The following is a 14,468-nucleotide window of genomic DNA, read 5'->3' on the forward strand; positions in this document are numbered from 1 at the left end:
GGTCGCAGCTGTACCTTGTCCCTATGGAACATCGTATACGGTGGTTCCGATGTGAGTGCCTTGAGCTCAGACATCCGCCTCGCCGAAGTGATAGCTACGAGGAAGGCTGTCTTACAGGAAAGGTACAGGAGCGAGCAGGTGGCCATCGGCTCGAATGGGGCACCCAGGAGTCTGGATAGGACCAGGCTAAGATCCCATGTAGGGACCGGTTGTCGAATTCGTGGGAACAGGCACTCCAATCCCTTGAGAAAGCTGCTGACCATGGGATTAGAGAAGACCGAACGCCCATTTTCGCCCGGGTGGAAAGCCGAAATAGCTGCCAGGTGCACTCTGATGGATGATATTGCCAAGTCCTGCTGTTTTAAGGACAGGAGGTAGTCCAAGATGATAGGTACTGATGCCTGTAGGGTGGCCGTATGACTCTGAGCGCACCAGCAGGAAAAACGCTTCCACTTGGCTAAGTATGTGGACCTGCTACCCAAAAGGATCTGCTGAACCAAGCGAGAGCAGCACAGCTCAGATTGATTTAGCCATGTAGCATCCACGCTGTGAGGTGGAGAGATTGCAGGTTGCGATGACAGAGTCGTCCATGGTCCTGAGTGATCAGGTCTGGCCACAGCGGGAGTGGAATCGGAGTGTCCACCGACAGCTCTAGGAGAGTGGTATACCAGTGCTGTCTGGGCCACACCGGGATGACCAAAATCAGATGGGCTCTGTCCCTGCACAGCTTGATCAGGACCCTGTGGACTAACAGGAATGGAGGAAAGGCATAGCACAGGTGATCCTTCCATTGTATTAGGAAGGCATCCGACAGGGAACCCGGAGAGCGTCCTTGGAGAGAGCAGAACACCTGGCATTTCCAATTCTTGCGAGAGGCCAATAGGTCTATCAGTGCATCCAAGTTCAGTGGAAGTGGAAAGCCCCACTTCAGGAAGACAGAGTGGATGACGTCCAGGCAAACCGACCATTCGTGAGCCTGGAATGATCTGCTGAGGTGGTCCGCTAAGATGTTCTGGACTCCTGAGAGAAACAACGCCACCAGATGGATCGAGTCGGCTATGCAGAATTCTCACAGACGAGTGGCCTCCTGACAGAGGGGGGACGACCGGGCTCTCCCTTGCTTGTTGATGTAAAACATGGCCATTGTGTTGTCTGTGAGGATTGCAACACAATGGCCTTGAATGTGCTCTCTGAATGCTTGACACGCCAGACGCACTGCTCTGAGTTCCTGTACGTTGATGTGGAGGGATAACTCTCCTGCTGACCATAGCCCCTGTGTATGGAGGTTCCCGAGGTGGGCTCCCCATCCCAGGGATGACACATCCATGACTAGGGACACAGAGGTCTGCAGGGTGTGGAATGGCAGCCCTTTGCACACTGATTTGGGGTTCAGCCACCAGCCTAGAGAGGCTAGTATCCCTGGTGGGATGGTAACCACTGTGTTCAAACTGTCCCAACCTGGGTGGTATACTGTTGATAGCCAGGCTTGGAGTGGATGTAGTCACAGCCTAGTGTGCCTGGTCACATATGTGCAAGAGGCCATGTGTCCCTGGAGGCATAGGCATGTTTTCACGGTGGAGGTCGGGAAGCTTTGCAGGCTGTGGACAATGTTTGCCACGGATTGGAAGCGGGCTTCTGGCAGAAGTACCCAGGCTAGGCCTGAGTCTAAGACTGCTCCTACGAATTCTATCCTCTGGGTTGGTACCAGAGTGGATTTCGCGACACTGAGCAGAAGGCCCAGTCGATTGAACATGTTCATGGTAAGCTGAACGTGAGACTGTACCTGATCCCTGGAGCGACCCCGAATAAGCCAGTCGTCGAGATATGGGAACACTTGGATCCGTTGTCGATGAAGGGAGGCAGCCACAACAGCCAGGCACTTGGTAAACACCCTGGGGTCTGTGGACAGGCCGAAAGGAAGGACGGTGAATTGAAAGTGCTGTTGATTGACCACAAAGCGAAGGAAGCATCTGTACGCTGGGTAGATTGCAATGTGGAAGTATGCGTCCTTCATGTCGAGGGCAGCGTGCCAGTCTCCAGGATCTAGGGAAGACCTAGTGAGACCATGCGGAACTTCAACTTTAGCATGAATTTGTTGAGTCCGCATAGGTCCTGGGTGGGCCAAAGCCCACCCTTGGCCTTGGGGATTAGGAAGTAGCGGGAGTAAAAACCCCTGCCCCTTGACTCTCCCGGAACCTCCTCTATCGCTCCCAAAGCTAGGAGTGATTGGACTTCCTGTAGAAGGAGGTGCTCGTGACAAAAGGCAAAACAGGCTGCATGTTTGCCATGCTATGGCCTCTGCCAGGGCAATCCAGGGAAAAAGGGCGCGAAATGATTGTCTGCCGTTGCTTTCACGGAGGAAGGATTGAGTGACGACATTAACCCAGAATCACCCGCAACACTGTTTTTGCATTGGGATGTCAACCCAGAATTCCAATGGGCTGGGGAGACTGCGGGAACTATGGGATAGCTACGGGATAGCTACCCACAGTGCAACGCTCCGGAAATCGACGCTAGCCTCGGTACATGGACGCACACTGCTGAATTAATGTGCTTAGTGTGGCCGCATGCACTCGACTTTATACAATCTGTTTTAAAAAAACGGTTTCTGTAAAATCGGAATAATCCCGTAGTGTAGACATACCCTGAGGAAGTACCTTTTCAATCAGAGTAACTTTCTGGGTTTGCAGCTGCAGAAGTTCATGGTGTTCCTGAAGGTCATGAGCTGCAGACTCACTTGGACTGTATAAGGCTCTTTGGATTAGGTCATATTTTAGACCTTGAAACTTATGCATACATGTTCATGCTACAATCTAACCTGCATTATTTCTCTGTTTTGGTGGCTCAAAAGATACATATTTAAACCAGCTTTTCCTTTTCAATGAGATATTCATTGTGACAGAATGTACCATGTGTTTGACGCCCTCCCACCTTGGCCAATCCTGCCCCAAGCAGGTTTCCTTCTGGTGGAAAAGAGCAGTGAGTTTAGATACTCCACTAGCTGCCAAGAGAGTCCACCAGGTTCAGCAGCTGGCAGAACCAACAAGAATTCGTCCTCAAGCAGCTAGAAAGATCAGGAGGAGAAAGTCAAACAGGGCACAACAAACAAGGTAAAAAGAACTGTCTGCTTCCTCTGGGGAGAGGGGCTAGTTCTGGGTGAAGGTGAAAGAGGAGATGAAGGATGTCCCCTGTCTTGACCCAAAAGTCTGCGCTGCCTGGGTCAGGAGCCTAACTTTGATTTAAAGTACAACAGAATTTTGCTGCTAGTTTCTTATCTAGGAAAGGATTAACATCTACATATACCTAACAAGATCAATTATTATGTATTGTTTCTATTTGTATTATTTGCAATAGTGCCCAAAGGCCCCAAATTAGGATTTGGGCTCCAGTTTATAGGTGATAAAGTGCTGTACAAAAAAATAGAAAGACATAATCCCTGTCTAAAATCTCTTACAGTCTAAGACAAAATTCAACCAGTGTGACAAACAACTGAAGGGAGGTGGTAGGGGTAATGGGAGTAACTATAATAAATTAATGAGACTACATAGACTCAATAGTTCTGAACCATCTAAAATATTTTTGTTTGGGCTGTGGCTGCCTAACCTATCCATCATTAGCTGCTTAGTTTTTTGGTGGCATTACAGCAGAAATAAGTCTTAAGGAGGGACTTGTAAGAGAAGATAGTGGCCTTAAAATATTCATTCAGGGATGGTGTTCCATGCATAAGGGGTGGCATGAAAGAGTGCAACAATGGTTGAAGCCAATATCATTGGCAAAGCAGAGGTCACAACACAATAAGAGACAAGTATGGATAACAGAGGGGCATTGTAGTGAAGGGCATTGAAGACAATGGGGCCAGAAAATGGGAAGTTGATGGAGGGGTAAAATCAGAGTGACAGGTAAAGGGAGATGATCTTAACAGATATGTTTTGTATGGACTGAACGGTGAATGTGCTGTCAGAGAAACCAGCAAAAAGGAGGTTACAGCAATCAAAATGTGAGATAATGAGGAACAAGTTTTTGCAGTGTGTGCAGTACGAAAAAGGGCAGATTTTAAAAACATTAGCGCAAAACACAGCAGGAGTTGGACTGAGCTTGATGTGGGAGCATGGGAGAGGAAAGAATCAAAGACGAGTCAGGTTATGTTTGAGTGACAGGGAAGACAGTGATGTCAACAGTCAAGGAAAATGCAGGAAGGTCTTGAAAGGTGTTCCATTTTTTATCATGTTAATTCTAAGATGGAGACAATTAAGAGGGGATGTCAGATTGAGAGAGAGAGATGGAAATACAGGATTGCATGGATGGAGACAAATCAAAATTAGAAAGGTAACTTTGAGGATCAAGGCCAAGGACAGGGTCATAGTGGAACCCCAAAGGAGAGTGGGAAAAGGGAGGAGAAAGAACCCAGACACAAATAAATACACTATTATTGAAGAGAAAACTCACTTGCTATCATGAGTTGATAGACTCTTTTAAGAGAGACAGCTTCAAAAATGAGTATCCAATGCACAAAAAAGCCAGCATAAATGATGTTACTCTTCACATTAACAATACTACTTTATTTTTTTATTACTCTTGGTATGAACAAACTGCAGCTGTCAATCAGGGATTTCCTGCTATTATTTATAAAAACTTCTGACAAAAAAGGACATCTATAATAATCTTCATCATTATGTAAAATACAACCATATACAGCAACAAAAAGAATTCCAAATTACCTTAGCATAGGTTGTATTGTCCGCAAATTGGGATAATACCACTTCAGGATTTTTTAAGTCAATACTAGCCATTCCTACTTCACCTCTGGCAAGTCCTCTCCCTTCTACTACAGCTACAATAACGGATGCAACCAAATGAGCAGAGACAGCAGATGAGGATGTAACTGTAAAACAGTAGCATACATTTATAGTTATGACCCAGTTCATGACAGAGTGAACAATGTATGTACTTATATCCCCACTCACAAAGAAGCAAAAGTCTAGCAATTGTCCAAATTTACTTAAAAATTCAAAGTACAAGTTGCTGGATTCTACATTTGATGAATGAACCATATTATCAATTATTTGAACACCATGTATATATGTGAAAAAATAAGAACAGAGCACATGTACACAAATAGGGGATGAACACGAAGAATGACATTTTTAAAGGTGCAAATATGTGTAGAAAATAGAGTGCATGAGCACTATTTCTGCATTATGAAAAACGGGTGAAGAATAGAAGGGCTATTACGATCATTAAGCATTTGTAATTTTAAATACAAAACTGAGGGCAGCTATTATTGCTGGTCAAATTTAGACAAATTAAAATATGGAGAGAGACACTAAAATTGAAGGTAGTTTTCCATTAAAAGTGTAGTTCTGATGAGGTGTCCCTAACTTTGTCAAATACTAAGCCAACCTTTCTGAAATTTCATATCTGATCTTATGCTAAGTGAGATATTTTCTGATGTTTGTGGAAAATCAAACAATGCATTTGAGACAAATGATGTAGGTTTCACTTTGGTGAAATTTTCCTAAGCAATCTGGCTTAGAAATTCCATGTTTTGATCTCTTGGAGTTGGTGAGGAATCAATTAGTGAATGTGGTTAATATGTACATCAGGAACTGCACAGAGTTCCATATATATGCACAGCACATATAAGAGCTTTACAAACTCCAACAGGAGCAAACATCCAAAAGCACACAGAAATTTTGTGGAAGTAGGAGTGGTGTTCCAGATGACACATGGTTTAGAGAAATAAGCACAGGGCTAAAAAGTCAGAAAAGCCTATCCTATTCCTACATCTGCTGAGGACTTACTCTTCTTTCCACTTATATAGAACTTCACAAATATGATTTGACTATCCCTCAGAACATCACAGGAGATTAACATCATTATCTCCATCTTCCCACTAAGGAAACTGGGGCTTAAAGAAGTGATTTACCCAGTATCGGACTGCAAGCAAATCGGTGTAAGGACTTGGTTTAGAATACAGGTCTCCTGACTTCCACACTGAAGCCTAATCCTGTGGACCAGAGGTTCTCAACCTATTTCCACTCAGAACCCTTATAGCCACCTGACCAAAAGCATCCCATGTATTCACACTCTACACACTATTGTAATCATCTTTGTACAAAATATGCCTTGCAACATATTTGAAAACAAATAACTCACTGGTGAATAATATCGTGGTGATATGTATATAGCAACATTATATGAAAGTTATGAATTACCCCATATGATGTCATTAGCACATGTTCAAAACCAAACAGCCCTGCCTAGGCAAAAATTGTTACACAGGTCCATCCTAAACAAAGGAATGCATGTTTGCCTCAATTTCCATATAAGTAGTATACAGAATCTTTAAGACAGCAGGGGGAAGAGATGGCAGGAAACAGAACAATCTGCATTTTAACAACACAAGTAGGGGCATGGAGCCTCCTTCACCACCAGACTCCATGTTGCTTTTCTTACTGCTTGAATAAACTTTACTCTGAAGGGTAACCATCAGAAGAATCCATTTAAAAGGTTCACTGGACTGTAAAAAAGGGGTAGAGAACCTCACATTCTCTTTCACCTAAGACAAAGGCACCAGAACCTTTGGGCCTTTGGGAGAGATCCTGATGAAGTAAAAGGTAATTCATGATCTTGCTGGAAAACCATCGGTGAGAAAGGCCATCTTAAACAAAACCTTGAACCAAACCTTGCTAGATTAAGTTTTAGACTTCTAGATGCATGTTTTCACTTTTATTTGTTTGTAACCATTTCTAACTGCTATCTCTTATACCTGAATTCACTTAAAATCCTATCTTCTTTTGTTAATAAACTTGTTTTATTTTTAATCTAAACCAATCCAGTGCCGTGTTTAAACTGAACTGTTTGGTAACTCCATCTAAAGTAACAAACTATTGAATATTGATTTCTTACAGGGGCAATGTACCTTAATATCTGAACTAGCCAGGAGAGGGCTGGTCATTGCAGAACACACGTTTTTGGGAAAATCTGGGACTGAGAGTGTGTTGGGGTCACCTTGCAAGTAGTAAACAAGGCTTGTGGAAGCCAGTGTGTGACAGGTGCGTTGCTGGCAAGCTGCTAGGGTCAGAGCTTCAGCTATACACAGACACTCAGGATATGACCTTTATGCTGGTAGCCTGGTTGTGCATGGGCCAGGTTGGGAGCTACAGCAGTAAAGCATTGTGAGGCACCCAGGAGGACAGAGCAGGCAGTGACACTAGTCTGGATTGCACCAGAGAATGTGACACCACCCCATCAGGTTTTTTTAAGTGGTCCACCCAAAAGGACTGTGGGATTGGGTAAATGGCAAAAATTCTCAAGGATTTTTGGGGATTCTAGTGAGCTGTTGTTGGATAGGTAGAGCTGGAAATAGTAAGGGGGATTTGGTCTCTAGCTGTTGGTGCTTGGAGTGCCTGGGTTTGGGATTGGGTCTGATGCTGGCTGATGAGAGTGCTTCCCTTCTCTCTCAACCCTTCCATGCCCCCTCACACAGCTCTCAGACAGCACTACTTCAAGAGGCTATCAAGCCAGTTCCACAGCTTCTAGAGGTCCTGTATTATCCTGCCCCAGAACTGAACACTGGGAAGGGGGAGAATCTCCACTGTTATTGGGTTTGGGGATGGAGCAGCAGTAGCAAAAAGGGGGAGGATTATTTGGGGGAACAAGCTGCTACTTTCTTGCTCTCCCTTTGCTCCTGCTGGATCTTCACAGCCATAGGATTCTGCTAGGTGGCAAGGGGTGGGTTGTTCTCAGCTAGTGGAGTGCTAGCCAGCAGGCAACCCTTAGCAACACACCTGAAGGCATGGCTCCATCATTTGAGAAATATTGCTGTAGGCTACAGGGCACCATAGACAAGACACTTAACTAAACTGAGACACAGAGAAGTTTAGTTTGTATACCTATTCTTTGGCAAACTGATTCTAGGAATATTACATTTAGACAGTATTCTTTATTAAAAGGTACAAATGGCAAACCATAAGCACATTTAAATAGCTTTGTTTAGTGCCTGGGATTATTTGTTTCACAGTTAATGTTATGTATTTCCAAAGAACAGGCTAGTGGAGAAATTACTAATGACTTCTTTTCAAGAAAATTGTGGGTGAGGTAATATCTTTTACCCACCTTGTCTCTCTAATATCCTGGGATCAATACAGCTACAACACTGCAAACAAGAAAACTGTGACCAATAACTAGAGTTCTTGACAGACCCTAATCCTGTTTGAAGCCACTATAAAACAATTGTCCAGAAAATATGTCATTAATTAGAAGGTGATTCTGAAATGTAGAAGACCTCCAAATTAGACTAAGAAAAATTCTTGCATAAGGTAGATATATCACATTCAAGCTTTATTTACAGCAATTCCAGAGTATGTAGCTTTTATGGCACAGAGAGATTTACTGAGATATCAAACAATTTGAAACTGAAAATGAATTACTGCTAAATCCCAGAACTGTCAAAAAGTCAATACGTTAGATTCTTTGCTAGAAAGAAAGTTCCTTGCTCTGCCTTTGTGGTACCAGGCAGTGTTCTCATCAATCTTTTTCATTTTTTTAATCAAATACTCTTCTAGAAGGCAACATCTTCATCAATCTTTTTTCTTTTATCAGTCAAACTCGCTATCTCAGTTGTCAACCTCTTTATCAACTTGTCAGTTCTCCCTTTTGTCCACTTCGCTATTAACCTTTTATCAATTTATCGCTAGATTTGGGTACAGTATAATAGTTTAAATCAAAGCTAATTCAAAATAAAAGCTAAATAAAAGTTACAATAATATTGCTACTTATTTTACAGATATAGTATATTTCATTCTGAAGGATCCCAAAGCACTTCACATAGTAAGTCCTTACACCAGCTCTGAACTGAAGACATCACTGGGATGGATGGTGTTAGCCAACTAATACAGAGCAATATGATATAACACGGTATGTGGAAGGGGACATTTTGGTCCAGATACTAAAGCAAACTTTAAAAAAAAATACTCCCCCCATTTAGGTATTTATAACATGACCAAGTACTATCTGAATGCAACCCAAAATTCAAAAACCTAGCAGTCTGAAAGTCTAATATCCCCCACTTGCTTTGTGATGCGAATGTATGCAGATGTTCATGTCAATGTTTACTTTTTCCTCTCGTCCATCATCTTCATTTATTCTTCAATTTCAAGGAAGTTGTTGAGGGAAACCTCATGTAAATAAATGGGTTATATTTTGTTCTGAAGGTGGTAAGATTTATGCTCATTCTCAGAAGGGAGTTCCACAGCAGTGGATCTACTGGAAAGAAGCCACAATCCCCTACATTTGTGAATTTCATTCGGGGTGCAGTCACAACTCCAATGTTCCTGAGAAGCATAGCTCAGCCCACAAACAGCCTCAAAGATCAAGATCAGAAATTTACATCGGATTAGTTATTGAACCAGGTGCCATTGTAGTGTCTGAGCACCACGGTGTTTTTGATGTGCAATGTTGATTAGAAGGTGGATTGCTTCATGTTGTGCTATCTGGAATGTCTTAACAAGCAAAAGTATGAGGCATTGCTGTAGTAGAGTGGAAGCAATAAATATTCAGATCATAAGTGGGAAAGCTGTCTTACATGAGGGAAATGCAGAGCTGGGAGTCATTGGGACACTACTGAAGCTGGAGTCTGTGGCAGTTCACAACCTATCCTGAAATTTAACATGTGTCAAATGGGATGTGGGAAAGGAACTGAGCCTCCTGGAACTGTACAAGGGAGTGTCCTTGTGAATGAGAAGCTGATGCCCACCACAACCCCCTCTTCTGCCTGAGAGGAAGATTTGGAGCCAACACAGTGCAATGTTTGTCCATCCTGCTAGATATCTCAGGCAACGTGTCAAATGTTGTGGACATATCTAGTTACATGAGCACTGATGTTTGTTGTCCACTGCTAAAAAAAAGATCCAAACCTATGACCACCCTTGTCCCAGTGCTGTGTCCTGGGCCAAAATCCAATTGTGTGGGTCAAAGTTGCTGGTCAATTTGAGCTGCTGCTAGAAAGAGCTGTTCTCAAACTTCTTAACAACCTTGCTCAGAACTAGCAGATTTGATACTAGACAGGACAGGAACTGGCAAAGTCATGTCAAGAGATTTTTTTGAGCACTAGCTAGACAAAGCCTTTTTCAGGGTGGCTATTACATTGCAATCACCAAAGATGATGTTGAGAATCTCTGTCAACAGGGGGTTCAGGTTCTCATGACTGCTTTCACCAGCCATGAGAGACAGATAGCAGAGTCACAGGCTCAGATATCCTGCAGTAACTTTGAAAACTTCCAGTTGAATGAACAATCTGAATTCTATGAAGGATACATGTATTTGCACTCCTTTTGCATAAACCCCAATTCTTGGGGCCCAGAGACTTTGTCCCAGATCCTAGCAATCTTATCTGCAAGGCAACTTTGTCATTTTTAAAGCACCATACAATATTATCCTGGTATCGAAGGACCATCACTGTGGTACTTCGGTAGAAAGCTAATCACAAGAAGAAGTGCTGGTTCTGAGGATGACTGAAGTCAGCACAGTACAACTTGACAAACTGGTTAACAAACAAGAATAGGTCTGCTGACTATAAAAAAGAGATTATCTTTTTGTGCTGTAGCTAATTGGTTTCCAATCTCATTTTGTGCCACTTAAGTTTTGTAGGCAGTAGTATCCCATAGACTTGAAGAAGTCTGTCTTACTGACTTAATCTCCACTTCATCTAAGGCTTGAAAATCTTGTTGCTCCACCTCTCACCTAGCACAGTCAAGGTCTATGGAGCACTTGTTGGTTACAAGTGGGTTGCTAATTGATCACATTGAGCTACTATTTGTCATTTCCAGTCACTAAATCACATTAAAAGCAACTAAAAATATTTCCCAACAGTACTTTTCAGATAATCATGTGCTGTAGTTCCCACAGGGATATTATTTGATCACCAGTAAGAGATGATGTGTTCCACACATTCACAATCTAAATAGGAAAGGAAGTAGTCTATGAAATACTCTATTCAGATGTGATCCACATGATGAAAAAGTTTGAGAGCTGGTACATAGACTAGCCTCGGTGGGGGTGATGGGGGTGGTGTAAATTGGACCATATAGTGGTGTAAATTTGACCTATATAGCACTATATGTGTCATTAAACCAGGTCTTAACTATGCAAGCCAGGTCAGACTTCTCATCAGAACAGATCATGTTGAAAAGTTTATTGACCACTGATCTTGAACTGATTAGAATGAATCTGAGACCTAGTGTCTTTCCTTAGTTTGTGTTATCTCCTGTAGTCTCCAATGTCCACATTGAGCCTAGTTGTAGATATACACCCTTGGGTCCTTGTATTTGAACTGATTTTAATTTGTCTACCTGTACCTGTAATGACTGGGAATGGGGACATTTAGGTGGACAATTGCTACCAGACATTTTTAGTTCAATAAATTCCAAGGTGCTGGCAAGTCTCCTCAACCCTAGCAGGAACAATACTGATGACATGGCCCATTTGAGATATCAATATACCAGAGCAGTTGATAGTAGGATGCATGAACATGCAAACATGATGTAACTGGGTGAGAGACTGTAAAGGTATGGGCCACCCTGTGCACCGCCTTGTGGCCAGGTGTGGCACTGTGGGTCAGCCCCATTTTACTAGAACACTCCTTCACTGGGACTTTGTATGTTTTGAAGTTTGCCCTATTGGAGCAGGTAAGGGCTGCTGTTGCTCAATGCCTTTAAGAGCCAAAGATAGGCCCGTGAAGAGGTGGTTTCACTGGTGTGAATAACTGCAATGGAATATTTAATATGCATGCAGAAAATGCAGGGACTCAGTTCCAAATGTTGTATCCAAAAGATTTTCACACAGAAAACTACATGATACTCATTTAGTCTAACTCTGACGCCAAGAATGGCTAAATCCTCTATGTCAGCATTCAGACTTGAAGTTCATGGGAGTCTAGTAATTACAAATCATGTGCTCAGACCACTGAGACACATCATTTAAGGAAAATTGCCAAAATATGTCTTTAAAAAGAAATGCACACGTTTAGAAGACACACTTCAGTGATAAATTATACAAAGTCAAGCATCATCTTCTGGCCTTGTTCACCCTCATTTCTCATATTTCACTATTGTTATCCTACATAAAGGTAAAATGTCTTACCTCTCTCCTCCCCCTCCCCCCCTCCCGCATGCGCTTTGAATTATTCCGTCACTGTACAGTGCCTCTCTTACCAGAAGACAGAGAATGAACGTTTAATTTTTTGAGTACTGCCAGCTCACTGTACATACCTGTCCTGCCAGCTCAACGCTTCAGATGAAACTTAGAATGTAGAAATTTCTTCAAATATGCTAATTTAGCAGAAAATAAGGCACAATGGTCTTTAATTTACCAGAGTCAACTTGAAAAGGTGGTGGTCTGGATTTATATGAAGCACTTGAAGAAATTTTAAAGGAGTGAAACCCAACCTTTAACTTGCACATATGTCCAGATATTTACAACTTCCTAGTACAATTTATGTGCAAAAAAAAAAAAAAGGAATTAGTGACTTACAGATACCAGCAGAATCCAATGAGAGAGAAAGTGGCCCACCCAAATGGAAGGCTACTGCACCTATTGAAAACTTAAGATATCCAACCTATACTGTTCTGTAAATTCTGGGGTCAAGGACTGGGACACCACCTTGCATATTTTAAGAAAGGACACCTCCACTCTCTTGGCCCAAGAGAGAGACAATGATCTTGTGCAATGAGCTTTAAAAGAGACTGCTACTTCCTTGCCTCTCCTGATGCGTATCTCTATCATAAATTCCTTAATCCAGACTGGTAAAGTAGACTTCAAAGCTATTTGTCCCTCTTGTGACATAAATGTGTCACAAAAAGCATTTCCAATTTCCTGAAGGTAGCTGCTCTATTGTAAGGAATCCTGAGAAGCAATTCTTTTAAAAATTAAAAAATAAGTTGCAAAAGTAAGGGAATTTGAAGTTTAGAGCTTCTAGTCACAATCATGCATATACAATTTGGATGGAGAAAATGCAAATTATAAATCTGAAAAGAACAGAATATTTGAGGTTATTGCCAGAAGAGGATGGAGCCAGCAGGACAGAAGCTGCAAAGCTATGAGAAAACAATGCAACACACAAATAGGGCAAGGGATGAAGTTGCCCCATGCACAGACCTCTACTCTTAATGAGCTGATCCCCAAAATTCTTACCCAGAGAATCTCCTGAATTTCTTCTGTTGTGAAATAATCACTGCACACACAACAAAAGGTTTCCAACATATGTTGGAGAGGTGGTTCCTTTCTTGTAGTACATTATAGTACTAGTAGTATAGTAGTAGTTTCACCCAGTCCAATTAACCATTTTTTCTGGAGTATGGGGAGCTCAATAGCTAAACAGTAAGTCTGAAGTACAATGCATTTTTACTGAGTATCAGACTTAACAGATTTTCTGACACTGGTAGTTTGAATTAATGAAAGAATAAATAGTGTAATTAGAAGAAATTAACAATGGAGGTAGGAGGACAGGAAGAAAAGGAAAAGGAAAAGTTGGAGAGAAAAAAGAAACAGCTTTAGATTAGGAAATTTTATGCATTCATGGTCTTAGATTTTAAAGTATTTCTTTCACAGGAATCCCACAGATCCATAAACCTGCAGAACAGTGTTACTGTATAAGGCAGAGGAGAGATTAGAATTGTTTTTTCTTTGTTTTAAATTACATGACACAGATCTAGTTCTAATTTGGAAAAAGGGAAAGAGTTCAAATAATTAAAATGAAATTAAGGGGATGCAGGGCCCAAATGTGCAGGATGTCCAGTGCCCTCACTTCCTTTGGACCACAGTGGGTATTTAGAGCACTCCCTATTACACAGGATCAATCATTCAGACAGGGAAACCAAGCAGTAATTGTTGAATGCATAAATACACATACCGTGTATGGGAGCATTAGTTCCTTGCTCAGAAAACTTCCTTAGGTGATCAACAGACCCAGTACAATTTTTCTTATCTTGGGAAACAAATTATAAATAATGTATTTTGTGTCAGGATAGTCAAAATCAGCTGACACACTACTGCTATCAGTTTCTGACCAAACTCTTTAGGAGTAGTTTTAGGCATACAGAGTTGCGGGCCTTTGCTCATGAAATTAATTTCCTCTGTTCGCTAATATTTGACAAATTTCAGGGTACAGCATAAGATATATCTCAGGAGGTTTGTTTTTAATCATGTGCCAGTGAAGCAAATATATTCATTTTATGCAGGCAATTTTTTGAATTTTAACTGAATGTTTTTAATTCTGAGTTGCCCATGTGCTATAGCTATTATGTCATTTTTCCACATTTCAGAAGCAATCTCTGTTTGTCAAGCACTTTGTTTTCCCAATTAATTTGTGCAAAATTTAGTTCTAAAACTTACCATTTAATGTTTCTGGTGAGACTTAACCCTGTTTTGACAGATGTTATGCATTTTTTGAGTATGAGGGCATTCAAACC

General features: G+C 41.8%; 1 protein-coding gene and 1 long non-coding RNA gene across 8 annotated transcripts in view; one reads left to right on the top strand and one right to left on the bottom strand.

Moving 5' to 3' along the window:
- The window catches only part of MSH4 (mutS homolog 4), an 81,201-nt gene that overhangs the window by 49,845 nt on the left and 16,888 nt on the right, over nucleotides 1–14,468 (bottom strand). For all 7 annotated transcript variants that reach the window (XR_005583406.1, XR_005583405.1, XM_039483435.1 and 4 more), the window contains exon 3: nucleotides 4,719–4,882. Coding sequence is in view for 5 of the 7 variants with exons in the window: in XM_039483435.1 (XP_039339369.1) it covers nucleotides 4,719–4,882 (164 nt within the window). In the remaining 2 variants the exon portion in view is untranslated. The remainder of the gene's footprint in view (nucleotides 1–4,718; nucleotides 4,883–14,468) is intronic.
- LOC120369782 overlaps nucleotides 1–14,468 on the top strand; it is a 62,249-nt gene that overhangs the window by 47,368 nt on the left and 413 nt on the right. The window contains exon 2 of the long non-coding RNA XR_005583407.1: nucleotides 8,789–8,919. This is a non-coding gene — a long non-coding RNA (uncharacterized LOC120369782). The remainder of the gene's footprint in view (nucleotides 1–8,788; nucleotides 8,920–14,468) is intronic.

The sequence above is a fragment of the Mauremys reevesii genome, linkage group 8 (assembly GCF_016161935.1).
Source record: "Mauremys reevesii isolate NIE-2019 linkage group 8, ASM1616193v1, whole genome shotgun sequence".
NCBI lineage: Eukaryota > Metazoa > Chordata > Testudines > Geoemydidae > Mauremys > Mauremys reevesii.